Raw genomic sequence first — 22,760 nt, 5'->3', positions numbered from 1 at the left:
TCAACTGTTCTGAACTGACGAACTCTAGTTCCTTTGTTTTGCCCCTTCAAAAGTTTGAGTCAGTCTAATTTGTAACATAACAGGTGGGCTAAAAAGTTCGTAGGCTAACATAGAAAAAAAAAATTTTTTGATAAAATTTCATTTTATTATTCAATATAGTTTCCTTCAAGGGCGATACAACAATTATGGCGGTCATATAATTTTTCGATACCATTTTTGTACTACGATTTGTCTTTAGCCTCAAAATAGGGCTTAGTTTCGGTGACTACTTCTTCATCGGCGCTAAATTTCTTTCCAGCGAGCATTCTCTTGAGGTCTGAGAACAGGAAAAAGTCACTGGGGACCAGATATGGAGAATACCGTGGTTGCGGCAGCAATTCGAAGACCAATTTATATAATTTTGCCATCGTTTTCATTGACTTGTGACATGGTGCATTGTCTTGATGAAACAACACTCTCTTCTTCAAATGGGGCCGTTTTTCTGCGATTTCATAGTTCAAATGCTCCAATAACGCTATATAATAGTCGATGTTGATGGTTGTTCCTTTTTCAAGATAGTCAATGAATATTAAACCATGAGCATTCTAAAATACTGACGCCATAACTTTGCCTGCTGACTTTTGCATCTTTCCAAGCTTTGGAGTTGGTTCATCTCGTGCAGTTCACTCGCTGACGGTCGATTGGACTCCGGTGTGAAATTATGGATCCATGTTTAACCCATTGTCATATATCGCCACATAAATTCAGATTTATTACGATTAAACAGCTTCAAACACAGCTCAGAATCATCAATTCGTTGTTTTTGGTCAATTGTGAGCTCGTGCGGCACCCACTTTGCCTAGAGCTTTCTCATACCCAAATATTCATTCACGATATGTCTAACACTTTCCTTTGATATCTTTAGAGTCTCAGATATTTTGATCAACTTCACTTTACGGAAATCTAAAATTATTTTGCGGACTTTTTTAATATTTTCGTCGATAACAGCCTCTTTGGGGCGTCCACGGTGCGCATCTTCGTCAGTGTTCATTTCGATTCGTTTAAACTTAGCAAACCACTTCTCAATGGTTGATTTTCCTGGTACAGAGTTCGAATAATGTTTCTCAAGCCAAGCCTTGGCTTCAAGAGCATTTTTTTCGCTAGAAAGCAATGCTTCATAAACGCGCGAAATTCCTTTTTATCCATTGTTTTTAAACTAACAAAAGTTGCTTCACTAAAAATACTATATCTCACAAACTGTTAGTCCGACAGCTGTCAAATTTATACACGTGCCTTTTGAAGGTTAGAACTAACTAAAAATCATATGTTTTTAATAATAGTAGCTCCATCTTTGTGCCAGCCTACGAACTTTTCAGCCCAACTGTTAGTTGGATTTCTTCGTCATAACGTTATGTAACTGACTACTTGTAGCCAGTTACATAATGTTATTAACTGACTACTTGTAGCCATTTCTCACCGCCTCTTGTGCTAGTAAGTTCCTCTTCCAACCAAATCGAACCTTGGCTGTTTGGGATACTATTTTAAATTTCAATGAGTATTTATTAAAATTTTATCAAAATGAAAGCAAAACATCAAGGGATAGAGCGCTCGTCTCCCAATAATTTAACCCGGGTTCGAATTCCAGCAATGGTTGGTCGATACGAATTTAGCACCCGTCTCGCACCAACCACAATGTTGACGTAAAATATCCTGTAGTAGTCGGATCATGGGTTAGTCCCGTTGGCATCGGGCTAATTATGAGAGGTTTTCGTGGTTTTCCTCTCCATGTAACACAAATTCTGGTTAGTTCCATCTGAAACTCCTTCATGAAGTCCGATTTCTCCCAATATATTTGATCCAGGAGTTCCTTTCTGTTGGGTTGTGTTCAGAATTACAAGGCTACGGAGTTGAAAATTGGTAGTCTTAAACTCAAAATTAGGTAGACAGTTCAACGAGGGTTATGTATATATACGAGGGTTGTAAATTAAATAGTGGCAACTTAACCTTTAAACTCACAGAAGGACGGGCATGCGCATATTAGATATGGGAGCTGTGAGGTGGGGCTGTTGTCGGTGTGTAGAGTGCAAAAAAAAGTCGATTAGCTTAGAAGGGTAGTTGTTGTGTGGCGTTAAAGTGAGGAGTTTCGTTTCCATCGCTCTAAAGCATGTTTTCAAAAGGTGATCAGCGGTCGTGGCTTACAATCGAGGTTGCCCATGGCAAAAATGCAACAGAATGCTATCGAGGATTAGTGGAAGCCTTTGGAGCAAATGCTTTACCATATAGGACAGTAGCACGATGGATTCAAGCATCTCGTCTTTTTTCGTCATTAAGCCTTTTCACAACATGCTTTAGAGCGATGGAAACGAAACTCCTCACTTTAACGCCACGCAACAACTACCCTTCTAAGCAAATCGACTGTTTTTTGCACTCTACACATCGACAACAGCGCCACCTCACCGCACCCATACCCTATTTACGCATGCGCGCCCTTTTATGAGTTTGAAGGTTAAGTTGCCACTATTTAATTTACAACCCTCGTATTAAAAGAAACAACATATGAGTGGTTGTTACGGAACACTCTGTATATTATAGTTATTTATTATATTTCGGATTAGATTGAAACCTTTCGAGCGATCTTCCCGTTAAATATTTTTTTTTTATTCTCACTATAAATCAATAAAATCAGCTTAAATGGACCACCATCCAAATATAATAAAACGGAAATTCTATTAAAAGTGCAATTTAAAAATTTAATTCATAACACTATGTTCTGTTATATCACGAAAAACAAAATTTTGAGGTTGAAAAAAAAATCATTTCTTTCACTCTCTTAAAAGGCGTTGTTAGATATCATTCACTCAATTTAAATGAATTGGTTTCCCGGCCGCATATTTCAGGTCCGGCGTTCACATCAAACGCGAAAGTGAAAACGCCCATTTACGTTTTTGTTTATTCTTTTCATTTATTTATTTGCTTTCTCTCTAGGTTCATGGGAGTATGCGTACACGAAGGCCAACTTCATGCTCTGACAGAGGTGAGTAGTAAGATCTTTTCTTCTTTTTTTTTTTTCTCTTTTTGTTTGTTAAATGAATCTTTTATTTGTTTATTTCGCCAATACACATGCCGGTAGTTGATCCTTATTTAACGTGATGTCTATGAATGTTTTCAATTTTTTTTTAGGAAGTTCTAGGAGCGATACTAACGAATCATTCCTTCAATTTGTTGCTACTTGTACTTTTATATTTTTCCTGTAACAATAATTTCGGCTATTATTTTTGAAGATTTTTTTATTCGTTACGTTAACTTATGATCTATTTCAAAAGTATGGTAAAAGAAAATCGGGAATAAATCTTTAAAAATGTCAAATTTTTTCAAGTAAAATAATTTTTTAAAAGTGTTATTTTTTTAATGAAAAACTCGCTGTTTTTTTTTTTTTTTTTTTTAAATTCAGTTTCTAATTGTTTCTACTTTCGAACAAATGAAATAGATTGAGAAATTTATTATACTGATTGAGAAAAAATAGTTTAAGCAACTTCTCTCAAAAATGTAGCGTAATGAATGTTCAAATCTAGTCTCTTTCGAATCTGTAATTTTTTTCTTTAAATTTTCCTTTTTTTTTTTCTTGCGAAAGATTTTTTTTTTAAAATTTTATATTGATAATTGTATGAATTGTATGGTATGAATTTGACTAAAATAAGGTTAAGAATGATTTTAAGAATTATTAACTTAATGTTCATTTTATTAATTTCATTCTTATTATACATTATACAAATCATTAATAAGAAATTTCAGCTTTGAGACTAAATAATACAATGGAAAATTCATGAAGCTATGATGGAACAAGATTTTCTGTTAAGTGTTCATTTATTTTAAAATTCGGTTTTTTAAAAATTCAATTTCTTAAACAATATGACCTATTTCGCTCTAATGCAAAATTATAGTATTCGTTAAAATGATGCAAAAAATTATCCATCTTTCAATTCAAAATTTTTTCTATCCTATTAAATGAAATAATAAAAATAGTAAATATTTACTAAGTTATATTTTTCATGGAATATTTTCGTTGGGTAAATGAATTTTATAATTTTGTGCAAACATTTTTCAATTCGCTGAAAAAGTTCTGAAGATTGGCGGAATATGCAAAAAATGAAATTAACATCAAGGGGTCCAAACTTCATACCGCTCTCCTGATCAAACTATGGAGACCATTTTTACCAGATTGCGGCTATCCCCTATATTTTGGGGGTCCGAAATTCAAATCCTTCGAAAGAATATGTTTATTTAGAGTGCGTTTTTGTCAAATTTCGTAACTTAAAAATTATCGTCTGCACTAATTAGCATATTTGAGGTCATCTTTAAGATTGAGTTCTGGAACGGAAGATCCGATCATTAGATCAAAAGTTATTATTCAGGGTGGTCCGTTTTTTATTTTGCTCACCACACATTTTTATTTGATGTTTCATAATTTGTATAGCTTTTCAATTCGTGGATCAGCTGAAAAAGCGAGAGTAGTGATGGAAAGATCTCAATCACGCAGGACTCGCAGATGTCCCAACACAGGGATGGGACTTTGTTTAAATGACTCACATCCTCTCTGTTTTCAATAGTTGGATGATGTTCAGGAGGGGAATGATTGTTCCATTCTGTCATCCGCCCACCCAACAATCTCTCGCATGGGTGGCTTTCTCTCCAGCAGGTGGGGAGGAAGAATGGATATTTTGATAGAGATGTCGTTTGCGCCTGTCAATTTTTGGCACTTCATGTGAAATTTCTGAATAACATCACCCAGAATCTGATATGGCTTTAGATTTCAATTTGTCTGCTTTTATGACAAAAACTTTTTCTTCTGGGGTGTTTTTTGAAGCTCTTTCACCCTAAATAAATTCGCAATTTAAGTGCCTTATATTTGATGCAAAGTTATATTTTTAATCCATGCCATCTATATCATACATGGTGCGTAGCGTTTTTATAAAGTGCTGTAAGGTGCTTTTTTCGATTTTTGTTTTTTAAAAGCCCTTAAAGGTGCTTTTTTCATTGGGTGTTTTTAAAAAGTGCTTATTTTTCCCTTTTCCGAAATGAGATTTTTTCTTCTTTAACTTGTTGATTTTCGCCACGTATTATGTAAAAGCGTGGTTTTTACATTGTTTATTCAACGTTTTTACAATCTTCACAATCGTTTTCAACTTTTTCACATTCTACCACAATCGATTTCGGCGTACCGTCGGTCCATAGCATATGAAAGCGCCAATCATTTTACATGTTTGATGCAATACTTACGAGTTCGCATGTGTACCTACTGAGCTTGGTTCGGTGAGATCCCTGTAGTCTCATGTGCAACTCTGCTGCATTTTGCAAGATATTCTCCATTTCAGGCTTCATTTTCCACCCTCTGAAATCGAACCGAAAAATCTCTTGATCTTTTTATGGTGGCTAATATAATCAAGAAAATAAGTTCTTTGTCGAAAATTAGTTATTTTATCATGATCATGTAAAGTCTGACAATTATTTTGTATTTCGTTTATGTACATAGTGCTTAAAAAGTACTTAAAGGGTGCTTATTTTTTGTCGAAAGATTTGGCTACGTAGTTTAGAACCATACCCTTCAACCCTCGAAACTTCTTCGAGTGGTAGTAAACTAAGGCAGAAATTTTTGGCTTTTTATGTTTGTTTAAATTGTTCATGTGTAGTGAATAGTGATGGACAAAATTCTTTTTAATTTTGATTTATTAAAATATTATTACATTACTTTTATTATAATTATGAAGAAATATATTTTCTGAAACAACGGAAAATCTGTAGTTGTTTTAGAGGTAGAACAGAAAATATAGATTAAATATTTAAAAATTCTTTAACTTCTTTGAAAAATTGCCAATTAGAGATTTTCAAACCTATATAAAAATCATTAATATCAATTGATAATTCTCGTTTTTTTTAAAAAATTTCTATGAACAGTGCAGTGTTGGTGTAAATTTATAAATGTTAAAAAATTAAATCACAAACGTGCTTTTTATTTTTATGATATTGAGGGTTTTCTTCATAGCGACGTTTTGCGCCATTTTTATACTAAGCCAAATATAATAAGCAAAACTTAACCATTCGAGAATGACTATAAAAGGTCCCAACAGCTATAAAAATGACCTTATTCTCTAAAAAGCATTACTTGAAGTGGCAATAGAACCTTCGAAAAAGTCTTGCTGTGCTGCAAAGCTGCAGGTGAAAAAATGTATCAACCTATTTGAAAGGAATAAATAAAAATGTATAATATATCCGATGGATTTGGAAATTCAAATAAAATTTAAATAATGAAAAAATATATTTCAAATTTTTGGACAACTAAATATCTTTTATTTTTATTTTTATAATCGTTTGTTTTATTTTGACTGAAAATAAGAAATTGCGTTTCCCATTCAATAATAAGCTGTGAATGTTTCAATTAGTTAAATAATTTCAATCAATAATAATTCGATTTGTTGATTTAGATGTTATTTGCAATACTGAAAATTTAATATTATTTTTCTTAGCTTATGACAATCGTTTTAAAGAGCGAATTTGATTTTTTTTTCTTCCCCTTTTACATCTCTTACATTTTGAAAGCTTCAGAAAACATTTTAATCTTAGATTGATAAGGACTGATAATAAAGCTTTTATATATATTACTTTATCTCAATGCTTCCAAGGTAACAAAGCTTTTGAAATTTTTTTTTTCTTTTTGAAGAAAACCGTTTTAGTTTTTGGTTTATGCAAAAGAACAACTTATCTGGAAAAAAACAAGTCTTAAAATATTTTTATGACTAAGATAACTTTCTTTCTCACTAGACATGGGACAAATTTTTCAAAAAGATAAGTTACTCTATAAAAGTTTTATTTTTTATTTTATAAAGTATAAAATATACTTAAAGTTGACTTGTTAAAATTTTAATGTTCCATGTAAGCAACGTAATAAACTAATTTAAATACATAAAATACTCATTTTTATTGCATCTTTTATTAAAAAAAATTTTAAGGTAAAGAGAAAATTATATTATCTTGCATATTTTTATTGATGTGCACGTCTTATCTATTATAGATTATTCAGCTATTGCTTAATATGTATAACTTTTTATATCAGTTTATTTAAGTATTTTCACGTATGAAAATTTTTTACATATATACATTTGTGTACAGCAGTCATATTTAACTTTTTAAATGTCGTTTTTGTTGAAATCTTAGATTTGTGCTGATTTTTTGTGATCAAAATTTTAACAAAATAAATCCAAAAAAAACTTGATACAGTATTAAATGTGTTTTAAAGTGAAATTTGAGAAATGTTGATGAAAAGTTTTTTCTTTTTTTATGGACTCTTTTCTTTTTTTATGGATTTCCTGTGTTTAAATATGCTTTTTTTTTTTCGATTTGCGATTTATTATCCAAATATGATATTTAATAAAGCAATTTTTTATAATGTGTGTAAGAATTTTGATAATGTTGTAACAGTTGACGTTTGTGTTCTTATTAGCACTAAATTAGTATATGATTGTTGTATATAATATACATATATATATGGGTCATTCTCACAAAAACAATCATTTTCATGTCCCCAGCATATTTTATGTTTGTTTTACAGCTTACAAAAGAAAAAAATTCAGGGAAAGTGTCCTTCAGAATGCAAGCTAACAAATGAATAAAAATAAAATTATCAATTTTTATTTTTTATTTATTTTAGGTAATTAAAATATACCAATATGTCATTCCCTCACTTGTCCCCACTGCTGATTTAAAAAAAGAAAAAAATTGTTTCTGAAATAATTTTTTTTTACTTACAAATTCGTGTATTTTATTTCAGAATACTGAAATATAGAATTCAGAAAATCAATTTTAAATTTAATTTCTGATAAAAATATTAACACAGCACTATTTTAAACTTTGTCCCCAGTGTTTAGCGTCATTCCCTCACAACAATGTTCTTATCACCTGCAATCTTCTTAGAATAAAAATATTTTAATAAAAACTTCAGAAGTTAACAACTGGCATCATAGAACAAAATTGCAGTATGTTTCCATCTTCAACTTAAAGAAGCTTTGCTGTGGAATAAATTTGACTGAATCAAACCAGGTAAAATTTTTTACATTTGTCATTCCCTCATGTCATTTTTTAGAGTGAAATAAAATACAACTTCATCGAGAAAGTGGATAATTATATGTTGCTTTCTTGTATGAATATAATTGTATGTGATTGACTTCAGAAATTAATTTGGCCTAACTGTTATTTTTAAATTTTATTGAATTCGTCATTCCCTCACTAGTGTATAAAGTGAGGGAATGATTCAAGATGAGTATATAATTAAATTTTTTTTTGTTCAATCGTGCCAGCCAATTTTATTTCCCAAACCTATAAAAACTATTAAATATATAAGACTAAATTATAATAAATATTAGATATATTTTCAAACTTTAGATAGATGTAACTTAGATAAAAACATGTATTAAAATAAAATATCATTCCCTCACTATTAGTGTCATTCCCTCACTTTTTAAATAGTGAAAATAATTAATTTACTTATTAATTAATTTGAAAAATAAATTAAAAAATTAATAAATTAATTTATTAAATTAATTAATTTATTTATTAAATTAATTAATTAATTATTATAAATTAATTAATTATAAATTAATTATTTAAAAAATTAATTAATTCAAATATTAAGTATAATTTATAGGACATATACTTTCTTTATAATGCCATTACATATTTCTATTAATATAAAAAGTTTCGGAGCTTTTTATTCACTTTACTGTAGTGTTGCTACAACTCTCTACTATTTACACATTTTTTGGGATTTTATGAACTGAAAAATGACAGTTTTCGTTAGAATGACCCATATACATAATTGATTTCATACCCAAAATTTCTGATGATTCATATTGTTAATTTTTTCTAGTACATTAATGGTGGAAGCTTGGAACAGCTTTTACAGAACAAGCATATTGAGTTGTCATGGGAGACAAGAATTAAATTGTCATTAGATATAGCTCGTGGCATGTGTTACTTGCATTCACGTGGTGTTTTTCACAGAGATCTTACTTCAAAGGTATGAAACATCTGTTATGATTTGACTTCATCTTTCTTTTCTTTCCATTCTGTGTTTATTATTGTGTTGTTGGCATCAAATTTGTTTGATTTTTATTTTGTATGCTTGTATTTTACAGTGTACGTTGTCACGAAATTACCAGCCATTAAAATTATTTTTACATCTAAAAATATAGTCATAATTATGGAAAACTGAATATGTATTGTAAGGATAAGAATTAAAGTTTTTTTTTTCTTCCTATAATTTTACCTACTGGTAATGAGAACATGTTGGATGTAAAATTATTAAATCGTAATCATATATTTTTTTTTACTGTTATAAATTTAAACATAAGAATTTTTCTACATTTATCTAAAATAGTTTTTTAGTTTAAATTTGAACCATGCTTTGGGACACAATGTTTTTTTTTTTTTTTTCACTTTATGGTTTTTTTTAAAAAATTAATTAAACCTAAAATGCTTAAACAATATTTTTTTAGTAGATGTGAATTTTTAATACCTGTTATTTAAAATTATTATATTTAGCGTTTTAATAATTTATGGTTATGAAATGTGCCTTTTTATGTGTTAAAGATTAAATCTTCGAAACACTGCTCACTTCCAAACAATAATTTTTCAAATTTGCACTTAATTGCAGTTATTTATATTTAGGAGGAAGTTATTTATTATTGAAATTTCTTTAATTTACAAAAATCAATTATTGATCAATTTTAATATGATTAAAAAGAAATTCAAACTACTTTTTTTGGATTTTATATTTTAGTGTAAATATAATTATGATAATCTTCTAACAATTTGTTTTGGTAACTATTACTGTTTTCCTTAATTGAAAAATACCAAAATATATTAGTAATTAGAGGGTCAATGTTTATATATGAAAGGGACACTGGCGTCCCACCTGCATCAAAGAGTTTAAGATGAATTGAGCTTAAACTGTGCCCAGCACAAATTTGCTCAGTTTAGTTAGAAGGTTTTAGACTAAGGCTAAATTTTTCTTTCACTAAAGTTCTCTTTATCTGAAAGTTAAAGAATTATACAGAAGTCCTCTTTGTTCTTCTGTTAATAAGTATGGAAAAAAGTAATGACATATAAACAATTAAAAAGAATTAAATCTTTTCATATTATCCCAAAATCTATAGTCTCTAACATATCTCTTTATGTTTCTCTCATTGCAAATTATGGCTTTAATTTGACATATCATTATGCATGCAACTTTAATTCTTTCAAATGAAAGTTTTTTTTGCTTTAAACATTTGAAATCTTTTATCTTCATAAGTTACTATAATGCTCCAATTTGATGTGCATTTTCAATATATTTGACATAAAAATTTAATTATTTTAATTTTAATATACATTTCATTTGTAAAGAAAATTTGAAAGTTTTAATATTTATTATTATTGTGTATGATTTGTAAATAGTGTTGCTTTGTTCACAGAATGTCCTCATCAAGATGAATGAAGATGAGATGACCGCAGTTGTTGGTGATTTTGGCTTAGCAGAGAAAATACCAGATTCAAGGTAAACAGTAACTGCCCACGAGTCTGTAAATATTTTAATATTTATAGAACATTATTTTAATATATTTTCTGTATTAATCTGTTGTATGGGTGAGAAACGAAATAGCCAAACTTTACTAAGACTTCAGCAATAGATTATTCTTTTGCAAAAATTGAAGTCTTGCCTCCACCTTTTATACAATTGCTAGTTTGGTTAGTCCATCTTAATTTAAGCAGTTTTCTAAAACTTTCAAAAGACAAACTGTTAAAAATTTTTTTTTTAAATGGCTTAAGATAATTCAGTTTAGTTGTTACTGTCCTTCTTGATACTAAAAAACTTGGTAACCATTTTGGTGAAGGTACCCATCTAATGGATAAATGTCAATTTTTAAATTCAAAAGGAATTTCTGGTTTCTTATATATGATGTTAAAACTTTTTGATTGGTAGATTCCACTGATGAAAGTGCCAGCAGATTGCAATAATTTTGATTTTTATTGCAGTAAAATACATTTTATATACATCATATTTATCCGTCTTATCACTTTTCCGTAATTTCTATGCAGTCCCAGTTTATTCTTAATGCATGCTATGTTAAAATAATTGGTTTATATGACCAAAAAACACAAAATATTAGTTTATAAGTATTTTTTTTCTTCTGTACTTCGTTCCCCCTTTTTTGTTTTTTATTAAATCTAAATATTTCTTTTGGATTTCAGAAACTCTTAAGACTTCCTAATATCTAAAATAAAATTTTTCTCCATACGATTTTTTTTTTTTTACTTGTCTATGTAAGAATTGTATAGATTGGTGTACAAAAATTATGATATAATTGTATGATTATTTTTCACTTTCATAACAGATTTTTTGTTTATGTTTGAACTTAATTCTTATTATCAATAACATTAAATGCCATATTAACAATGGCTATTGCATTGTCAAAATTAGTGTTCATATGAAGTATTAAATTTAAATTGTTTGATTTTCTGTTATATATCAATTTACTTCGCTCCCCTGATAAAAAATGCTTTTGTAATTTTAAAATTTGAATAGATGAAGGAAGGATAGCTTTCTTTCATTTTAGAAGGCCTCTTTTATCTTGTAGTGTGCTTGGTGATCATGAATACAATATTTATCCTAGAGGCAGTAAACTAACGCAGAAATTTTAAAACAAATGGAATTTTTATTAAATGTTAATCAGAACTTATGAGCATTTATGTATCAAACTTTTGATACATCAATTTAAGTCATTTATATGTAGTGGTGAACAATTTTATTTTAAATTTAGTTTATTAAAATATTAATACTTTACATTTGCTACCATTAAAAATATTTTCTGTAACTATGAAAATTCTGTAGTTAAAAGGTTTGAACATTTGTGACACAAACTTCTATTTTGACTTGAGTGTGCAGCAACTGTTGCAGCATAACCGCAAAGTGTCTTTAAAGGAAAAAGATCTTATTTTTCTCTTTTTTAAATTTAGATTTTTTTTGTTGAATTTGTGTAATTGTATTCAAAATTAGCTTGTCTCAAAAATATATAGCAGTTTTAAAAACACTTGACTTATTCAATATAGGCTTAATATGTATATATATTTTTTAATAAACATGAAAATATCCTTTAATGTCTTTTTTATAAAGTGTAAATTAAACATGCTTGTTTTCTAAACTTTTTTGTCTTTATTATTCTGCGAAATTATTAAGTTGAATGCTTTTTAGAATTTTTTGGCTTAATTGTTTTTTCTAAAATTTTAAGATACTTCTTACATTATTTCTCTATTTCAGGGATCGTAGTCAACGTTTACCAATTGTTGGTTCACCTTATTGGATGGCACCTGAGTGTTTAAAAGGAAAGTGGTACAATGAAAAGGTAAATATTTTTTAATGAAGTTAGCTCTATTTCAGTTTCCATAGTGTCACAATGACACTTTTTGTCCTATTCGTTTACATTCCTTCATAAATTTCAGGGGTATTCTTGTATTAACAATAAAGACGATTTGAGTGATTTTAGCCCCTCTCGTTTTTTATTGATTTGTAATTCAAAAAAGTTACTGAAAAAAATAGAGTAATTCTGACTTTTCATAATTTGATTAAATTTAAGTGCCTATTTATTCATGTGTTATAGTGCCATTCATGTGTTAGCCTTATAGGAATATATTTATAGAACCTTATACCTAAAATGATGGCAGGAACCAGGTTGGCCCTTAAGGTATTTTGGTAGGTACCCCATTACTCCAGGTAGTTCGGGTATAAAGTTCTATAAGTAATAAGGTGTCTCAGTTTCATTCAGAAGAAAAAAAGTATTTCAACGTATCAGTTATTATTAAAGAAAATTTGATTATCCAAGAAATTAATGTAATAAGTATAATTTAAATATCAGTATTCCATTTAATAAAATATTTTAGTAAAATCAAATTGAATAAAATACCATAGAATTTTGATGCCAGTCTTCAATGTATTTCTCATTAAATTGATTATGATTATATTTTAAGATTTCGGGTGTCTAATTGATCTACTCACAAACAATCTGGGAACGTCTTTGCTTTCTAATGAATTACCAACATTTAAGTGAAAAAAAAAAGTCTTAAAAATTTATATATCAGTTCATTTTTGGAACTCTTTATTACTATAAACATTAAACATTGTAATGCAATAACATGTATTGTATGCTTTTCTATAACAAAATAAATCCTTGTTGCCTATTCTATTTAAAGGGCTAACCATGTTACTTTGATCATTGTAAAAACCTGATTACTTGATATCCTATAGTGTATTATAGTAATGTTATAAGTCAAATATATTCAAAAAGGGTTCATGTGTTATTTTGTTTTTATATTTTCCCAGGATTTTTAAAGGTCAATGTAAATAACAATTAAAGAAAATAATGTATTTGTTCTTGAACTTTGATTAATTATAACGTTTTCTGATGCTTAGTTCTTAAGTTGTTTAATCCTTATCAGTTACTGAGTCATAAGTTCAAGTGTCAAAGAAAAGTTAAAATATTCAAATGGGAGAGCTAAAAAGGTGTAATTTATTTTATACAGTTTTTTTTCTTTTCAAAAACCATGGCATGAGCTTAAACAATTAAGGAATTTGAGATAGTATAGTGAAAAGCCACACTTTTTCTATTTTTTTTTTTTTTTTTGTAACTGTTCCTTAGTATTGTTTCCAGAATTTCAGAAAGTTCTTTTAAATAATATCACAATTCGCAAAAATATCTTATTGTCTATTTAGAAATCACTTGTCTTCCTTTTTTGCAAAATTCTAATTTGACTTATTATATTATCCCAAGCTCTTCAACTCTATTACATAAAGAAATAAAATTTATAGATGAGCCTTTTTACCAAGTTCTATTTTAAATACTTCTCAGTGCCTTCACTTCGAAAGTTCGAAGAAAAAAAAAATGAAATGAAAAAAAAATAGACACAAAAGGTTAAGACAGCCAAGTGTTTTGTTGGCACAGTTAGAGTTCCGCTGGCAGCTCCATGTTGGTGGGAAGTTTAACAATTTGATTGTATATGCAACAAGGTGCATGTTAAAACTGTTCTGACTGAAAGGTGTATTGATGTGGTCTGGTATGGTAGTTAAGAGAGAAGGGTACCAAATACTTAGTGTTCACACACCAGCAATGAAAATTTAATGAACACTAGGACTACCTAGGTATTCTTGTAGTTTTTTAAAAACTTTATATGATGAACAAACTTGAGAAAAAAAATCTAACTGTACAGTTACATAAATCATGTTATGGTACACATCAAAAATTAATTATTACCATCTTTAACACCCTAAAACTCTTTTGGCTCATTGACTCACACTGATTGAAGGTAAGTATTTATTAATATTATGTGTAATAAAGCTAAAAATAAATTCAACATAGACATTAAAATGAGACCAAATAAATAAGTAAAAGAGAAAGACAGAGATAATAATTTTAAATATAGTATTTTGTTAGTAAGACCTAAAAAAATACTATATTTAAAATTATAAAGTTTTAAATTTAAAAAAGTAAAGCATTGCCATAAAAGCCCATTGTGAGCCAGGGGAGTCATATAGAGGTTAAAGGTCCACAATTTTGTGACCAATAGCATGATTGTCGAAATGTGGTTAGCATTGTGCGCAGGCTGCCTTTAATTCCCAGACCAGCTGGTACCCATCAATCTGAAGCTAGAAAGTTTTAAATAATTAAATTGTAAAATTATTATTTAAAGTCAATTCTAAAAGAACAAAAAATATTTTCTTGATTAATAATTATATTGTCAGTACATGAATGCAAAGCACAGCATAGCATGTAAATTTGAAATTTCATCATTTAAATTTATAAATTTTTCTACCAGACACTTTCCATTATTCTATTTGAATACCACACATTTTAAATTCTATATTACATGTACAACTATGAAATTAGTTTATAATTTATAAATAGTGCAATTAGTTTAAAAATACATAGTATATAAAATACTCAATGTATATATAAATATAAAATAGTCAATGCAAAAACTATTTTTCGTTACTATTCTGCAAATTGCGAACATATTTCAAGGTGACAAATATTTCGCCCATGCATATGATTTTAGCAATATTTGTAGAACATTTGGTAACAACTGTCTCCATACTGGTGTAAACCCTATAGATATAAGAGGATTGTCTTTTTCTATCAAAGCCATTGAAAGATAGATGACCTGGTGGTTTGCCAGTGAATAGCAATAAAGTGTAGTGTGTAAATAAATAAAAATGAAGTGTAGTCCATATTATTGTGAGAATAAACTGATTGAGAACTATTAATACTGGATTGCTGTTTTGCTATTAAATAAAATTGAAACTTCTTTTGAAAAATGGTAACAAAATTATCTAATTACAAAATTTCATTTTTGATTTAACTTATAAAAATATCATAATTTTGTTAAATATTCTAAGATAATTTTGTTTCATCAGTAGTTGCTTAAAAATGATGTAAATTTATTTTTAATTTTTTTTTTCAAATTTCTTTCCAACATAAAAGATAACTATGGACTATCTTTGCTTTTTGCTTAATAAATACAAATATAAATTGGATTTTAAAAGACATTTTATTTTAGGCTGATGTATTTTCCTTTGGTATTATCATGTGTGAAATTATTGCCAGAATTGAAGCTGATCCTGATATTTTGCCTAGAACAGAGGTAATATTTTATAACTTTTTACCTTCTTAAATAATCTACTATGATATAAATTAATTTATTTTTCATGTTTGCATGTAAAGCAAAAGAAATTAAAAGCAAAAAGGAAAAGTTTTAATTGTATTTCATTTTTGACCAAATGTTTAAAATAGCCAACCATAATATTCAGCCATGAGCCTGGATATTCTGCTCTTTTTCTTTTTAAATTTATCTGATATTTCATTTTTAATTTATATATTTCTGAGCATGTTGAAAAATAACCCTATTGCTGAAATTTTTCAATCATTTAACTTTCAAAATGTGTTAAAACTATTGAAATACAATTTTAATTTCATAGATTGATAAAGATTAAAGTCAGGTGCAAGCAATTTAGATTTTTCAAAGTTGCTTCTTAGTAAATTAATTCCTTTATTAGTTTTTTTGTTTTGTTTTTATAAGTTGTAAGTTTTTGTCAATTTGAGTTTTTATGCTCAGTTTTTTTAAATTTTATTTATATTCATTGTATCTTTATGTAATACTTTAATGTTACTTAATTTAAACTTTGTAAGATTCCAAAGATAATTCCATTTTTCCAAGATAAATCAAACATTTTTCAGATCATTCACTTTCTGAAGATCTATTAATGATATGGTATATGAATTATGTTTTAAAACTTGTTGTAAATTATTATGTAGCCTTATATTTGATGCTTTTTTTCACCCATAAAGCAGTATTTAAAAAATATTTTAATTTGTTATCAATTGTATCTTATGTCTTGTATTTACTGCTGAATTGTATTTGTGTAAAAGTACTTTTTTCTTTGTTATATTTGTCATTCATGAAATAGTCACGTTTTAATGCTGAAAAATTACTTATGAGATAATATTTGTTATATAATCCCATTACTTATTACCATGATTCTTGTGGCAATTTGTGTAATATTTAATAGGATTAATGCAAAAAGGCTTGAAAATAGGAAAAACTTTTATTATTCTTTTGCTATGAGTTAATAGGCAAAGCGAGAAGAGCAGAACCTTAGTTTTTTCCACTTTAACAAACATATATACCTTAAACCAGTGGTCAGATATAGCATGTTGTAAGTAGCAAAACTAATTAGAAGTGTTAAACTAAAATTAGTTGCTACTTTTTTTGTAGTGCAGTGAGCTGCTTTTTAAATGAAGCAGTGTAATATAAAAAAGTATTGATTCCTGCCTACCACTTTTAATGTTAATTTAGTAAAGAAACAAGGTTCAAATGCACGTATGTTTTTGTATCATATTGTTACAAATCTTTGCAGGTCTTTCAACAGATCCAGCGAAATGCTCCAGTGGTTAAGCGCTCATAATAATTAATTTGTATGCTTCATTGCTGCAATTTTTTCTTCTTTAATCTAGCCCTTATATGTAAAGCTTAACATTTAAAATAGCCATTAAGAACAATAACTTTTTTAAAACTTTGACCATGCATTTAAATGCAACTGTGTACTTATGGAACACTAAAGAAACTATGTTATTTCATCGGAAAGAAATCTATTTTCTTTGTATTTCTATTTCTTCGTGGAAATTAAAGTACATTAAACGTTTAAAAAAAATTTCAAATGTTTTATAGATTTCCTAAATAACTATTCATTTCCTAAAATAAATGTTCACTGTCAAAAGCACAAAAAGTTTTTTAAAAAAAATCTTAAACAATGGTTAGTATAACAAACTGTAAGCACGAATAAGTAAGTAAAACATGAATAAATATTTTTTTCATATGAGCAAGTTAATTTTAGCATTATTGAACCTAAAACCTGAAAATTTGTGAACTTAGGCATATTTAGAATAAGTACAATTTAAGCTATTGCTATTCTATTTTATTTCTACAGTTTGCGGAGAATGAATTTTTTAAAAAAATATTTAAGTTAATCATAATCGTAAGAGTTACATTTGTTTCATTATTGCAAGGTATTTTAAACATTTTTAATCAGTCTTTAACTGCACATAAAATAAGGCTCAATTTTAAAACTAAAAATGGATATTTTAAAAATTTGTGAGTGCCTACAAAGTTAAGTCTTGGACATTTTCTAAATTATGGGCATATTTTTGTACTTTTTACTTATGCAATCACATTTAAAAGAATTTGAATTCTAGTACTAGAGAGAGTTCAATGAAAAATGATAAAATATTTTTCTTTATGTAAAACTCAACAGTCCTGAGATTAGACTATTTTTATCAGTTCTGTCGTCAACCTCCTATTTTTGGTGGACAATTAATCTTTTCTAAAGAACTGTATTTGTTTTGATCGTTATTTAGTTGGATGGATGATTAGGCTTTTAACTTTGTTTACTGCTTTTACTTTGTTTACATGATTTTGACAGTTTGCTTAAAGCAAATTATCAAAATCATGCATTGTCTATTATTTGGGTTACACGTGTGTTTTACAAGAAAAGGGATCTAAGTGTGCAACAAAAAAAAAAGTTTGAAAATTTCACAGAAACACTAATATAAAAGTTATGCAATCTATGCTCAGAGAGATCCAAAATGGCACAAATTATAAATCAGAAGCGTAAAAGAGCTGAAAAAATTGTTTAATTTTATGCAGTATTGTAATCTTGTTAATGTTTCATCATTCATCAACTATTTATTTACAAGCATTTTCATATGTTTTCAGCAAAAAATTTTTTAGAAATTTTATTGTTCATTGCAATAATATCCTGTTTTACTCCTTGTGTCACTAAAGTTTTTGAAGAAAGTTTATTTTATGTATTTTCATTACACAATTTTTTCCTCATTTTGCTATTGATATTCTCTCCTAAATATTTTATCAGTTATGCATTTATTACAAAGCTTGAAACAGGGTTTCCGCTACGGTAGCTTTTTTCGCAAAATGCGAAAAGACCCCTAAAGGATTTTACTAAATTCCATTTAAAAAAAAAGCTTCCGCGAAAAACCATGACGCTAACATCCATGAAAAAAACTTGATCAAACAAGGAGAAAAAATCTAAATATCTTTCGCAAGAAGAACCATGACGCTAGCGTTCACGAAAAAAACGTGATCAAACGAGATGAAGAGCATAGCGATTAACAAAAATGGCTGGAATATATGAGTTTCACCGAGAGCGGAGGTTGCTGCTCTGTTCAAAAACCAAAATCCGCATTTAATTTCAGTACATTGTGTGACACATAGGCTAGCATTAGCCGTGAGCCAAGCAGCGTCTGAGAATGCTTACCTGGTAAAGTTTCAGGACATAATAAAAAGAATTCACTCTTATTTTGAATGCTCCCCTGCAAATACCAGGCGATTGAAGAATGTTCAAGATATCCTTGAACAAAAATCAAGGAAATTCATAAAGTTATCAACAACTCGGTGGTTGTCTTTGGGGAATTCAGTTACAGCTCTGGATTGCAACTGGCGAGCTCTTGTTAGTGTTTTAATGGAAGACAAAGTCCTGTTGCTCAAGGGTTGTTAAAAAATATAACTACTTTTTTGTTTTTAGCAACCACTGCCATCATGAATGATATCATATTCAACATTAATAAATTAAGCCTCATATTTCAAAAATCATTTAAATTTTGAATATGTTCAATCAAGTGTGAAGGCTTGTATTTCAAGTTTAGAAGAAATAAAAAATGGCACCGGCACTCATTATATGAGTTTTTTAGATGATGTGCCTAAGAAGGAAAGTGAAAAATTTGAGTTTCAGGGTCATATAATTTTAGATGGACTGAAACAGAGGGAAAGATTCCGTAATTTGATGCACAATTTTTTAAACTGTATCATTGAAAATATTACTGATAGATTGGGAGACTTGGATAAAATCGAAATGTTCAATATATTTATACCTAGCAGGATGCCCCATAGTTCGGAAGAATTACAGCATTATGGTGTAAAGGAAATCCGTTGCATTTTCAATTTGTTTTCGGAATCACCCAGAAAAGATTTTCAGTTTACAGTTACTCTGTGAATGGGGATTATTTAAACACATCTTAATGCAACGATGTAAAAACATGTCATTTAATGAATTACTTTTATTTTTATAAACCAATGATGTGTCTGAACAGTACCCATTAACAACTTCTGTTATAGAGTATTGTGCAACAATACCAATGCACACTGTTGACTGTGAAAGGGGTTTTAGCTGCCTTAATTTGATTAAAACTAATATTCGAAACAGGTTGTTAATCAACCATGTAAACAATTTGTTAATGATTAATATTGAGGGCCCTGAAAGTGCATTTAACTTTCAAGAAGCATTTGTAAAATGGGCAAACATGAAAGAAAGGAAGATTGTTAATTATAAACCAAAATGTTTTGATAAATAATAAATGGTTTTTTTTTTTTTTTTTGTTATAGGTATTCTTTTTGATATTCTTGTACATTAAGCTATTCTTTGTCAGATAACTTACAGTACTTGTTTGATATAAAGTAATTTTATAAGCCTAATGGCATTTTAGCATTTTGCTAAAACTTTTTTTCAGATTTTAGCTTTTTTACTAATGAATTTTTAGACTCAGCTTAAACCCTGGCTTGAAACTTTAATAAAGCTCTAATTGCTGCTGAAATATAAGTAGAGAATTAAAAACGAAAAGTATTGAACAATTTTTGTGTAGTAAGTCGTATCTGTTAGAAATGTTTAGACTTTAGAAGTAACATTAATAATTTGTCAAAATTTGTATTGCAACAAACTTATCTATTATTAGTCGCATCCTTATAGAATATAATCTATAATAATTTTGAATTTTTTTTTCTAAGGCAATCTAATAAATTAAACAAATGACAAAAAAATAATTCGTAATTTTTTTCTACCTTTTAAGAATTTGTACTTATTTTCTTGTTATTCATTGCAAAAACTTTTATTTATAATGTTTCATTACAAATTTTCTTTTATTTGTTATTGACTGTTCATATATTTGAAATTTTTACAGAATTTTGGTGTAGACTATGTGGCTTTTAGTGAAATGTGCCCAGATTGCCCACCTCAATTTTTAGAATTGGCTTTCACTTCTTGTAGAGTAAGTGTCCAGCTTATATATGCATCTTTAATATACATTTTTAAAATATATTTACTAAGAATCAACAGTAAAAGTTCATGTTTTTTCATGCAACAGGAAAAAAATTCATTTCTATTTTTTGATATATATTTTTATTTATTTATTTGCTGATATGCGACAAAGATATTATAAATTCTTTATTTTTTTACATTACTTATGAAGCAGTCTAGACTCTTGAGAATTTTTGATCTTCTTTCTAGTTTAATTCAGTCATTTTCTGATTTTTCTGGTATGGATTCTGAATATGCTGTTGAATACCAAATAAAGTTTAGTTCTAATGAACTGATAATTGACTTTTTTTTATTATTAAGTTTTGATATAAAGCAATTTTAAAAGGACTAAAAATCGAAACTAACCTGACCAAGATTATATAAATTTTTATACCATTTCAAACTGTTATTAGTTGCTTAGTTAATTTAGCAGTTAATGATTCATGATATTAATTATACCATATGTGACTGAGATTGTTTAAAATGTAATTTTGATTAATTTAAAGCATATGTCCTCTTCTGTTGTACGCTTTTATTTCAGTTACAACTTACATTTTTTAAGACCTGTTTTAAAAGAAAATTTTTGTTGTGTAATGGTTTACAGAGAAGCTTGCTTTGCTCTTAATTTGATTTGATTTTTATAAAATTGCATTGCTAGAACATTATAGTTTATTTATGCATACAGCCCTTTGATGTTTTTTTAAGAGTTATTGGTTATTGGAATCAACTACTTATTCAGATTCATGAAATCAGGATATTTGAATAACAACTTTCTCACTCATTAAAATTTAGTACAAGTGAGAATCTTAGCCAGGAGATCAGAACTATTTTGCATCTATTTTTCTAAGTCATAATAATATCAGATTTTTTTTCTCATTCACATTGAATGAAATTTGTTAGAATGCAAAAAGTCTTGTGCAATTGAGGAGAAGGGAAAAACCTCATTTCTTTTCTAGTCTCAGTTGTAGTGGTTGGCCAGGGTGCCTGAGGACAAAGTGGCCCTTTACCCTTTCATCGTGAAGTGAGGATCATTGAGGTGGTAAACCTTCTGGTCCTTGTATCCTGGAAATAAAAGTAAGGATTAATAAATGGGCACATTACCCGAATAAGTTTCATCATATATGATGAAAATTCTGCAGCTTCATTACCACATCTTTACTATGCCTTTGTTTAGGAGTAAACATAATCATTAATGTCAAAATAACACATTAAAAAATTGGAATGCACTTTCTCATAATTCTGGTTTGTTTTAATATACTTCCTACATATTTTGTTTGAAAAATAAGTAAAATACTTATTGTTGCATTTTAGATTTCTCCAGACAGCCGTCCAAGTTTCAAGGAAATTGTGCATCAGTTGGAGAAAATGTTAAATGTGATAAGCTCAATGCATGGAGGTTCACAATTATTTTATCCTCCTGTTGTCTACACATCCTGCTGGGATGATGGCGATAACATTGACAGTGTTAGAGCCATCTGTAAGTTAATAATTCAAATGTATTCATAGTTGAAGATGTTTTCTTTTAATATTTATGATGGTTAAAGGAAGTAATTTTTGAAATTATTATTATGCGTCATTTTTGTTACATTTAATTTTTTGAGTGAGTGGTATATCGAATTATTATCACTAACATGGATAAAGGTTGTTGGATTTTTAAATACTTCGAGGCACTCGAACCCATACTCGTTTATGTCTATATACGTTTTTAAAAACTGCTTAAAGGTGCTTATTTTTGATTTACGTTTTTTGAAAGCACTTAAAGATGCTTTTTTTATTTGGGGTATGTAAAAAGTGCTTAATTTTCTATCTTTTTAAAAAGAGATTTTTTTTTCTTTGCCGTGTTGATTGTCTTTAAAAATTACAAAAAAATGCATGATTTTCACAATTTTGTCTGCAATATTTATCAGAAATTAGTTATTTTATCATGATTATGTAAAGTTTTTGAAAATGTTTTTAAATTTTATTGACTTTATGTTTATAAATTAAAAATTTTAAACGATAGAAAAAAATATTACTGCACAAATCCTAACTATATTTTTTGGAAGGTGATTAAAAATATTTT

At 28.3% G+C, this 22,760-nt stretch overlaps 1 protein-coding gene across 1 annotated transcript in view; it reads left to right on the top strand.

Moving 5' to 3' along the window:
* The window catches only part of LOC107438318 (uncharacterized), a 127,480-nt gene that overhangs the window by 94,977 nt on the left and 9,743 nt on the right, over positions 1-22,760 (top strand). The window contains exons 4-10 of the mRNA XM_071184923.2: positions 2,965-3,013; positions 8,897-9,046; positions 10,482-10,564; positions 12,326-12,410; positions 15,616-15,699; positions 20,583-20,669; positions 22,010-22,175. Coding sequence (XP_071041024.1) covers positions 2,965-3,013; positions 8,897-9,046; positions 10,482-10,564; positions 12,326-12,410; positions 15,616-15,699; positions 20,583-20,669; positions 22,010-22,175 — 704 coding nt within the window. The remainder of the gene's footprint in view (positions 1-2,964; positions 3,014-8,896; positions 9,047-10,481; positions 10,565-12,325; positions 12,411-15,615; positions 15,700-20,582; positions 20,670-22,009; positions 22,176-22,760) is intronic.

The sequence above is a fragment of the Parasteatoda tepidariorum genome, chromosome 5 (genome assembly GCF_982258835.1).
Source record: "Parasteatoda tepidariorum strain Cologne lab strain chromosome 5, Ptep-v5.0, whole genome shotgun sequence".
Classification (NCBI taxonomy): domain Eukaryota; kingdom Metazoa; phylum Arthropoda; class Arachnida; order Araneae; family Theridiidae; genus Parasteatoda; species Parasteatoda tepidariorum.
The sequence above is the reverse complement of the archived record's forward strand: the minus strand, read 5'-3'. Positions and strand labels throughout refer to the sequence as shown.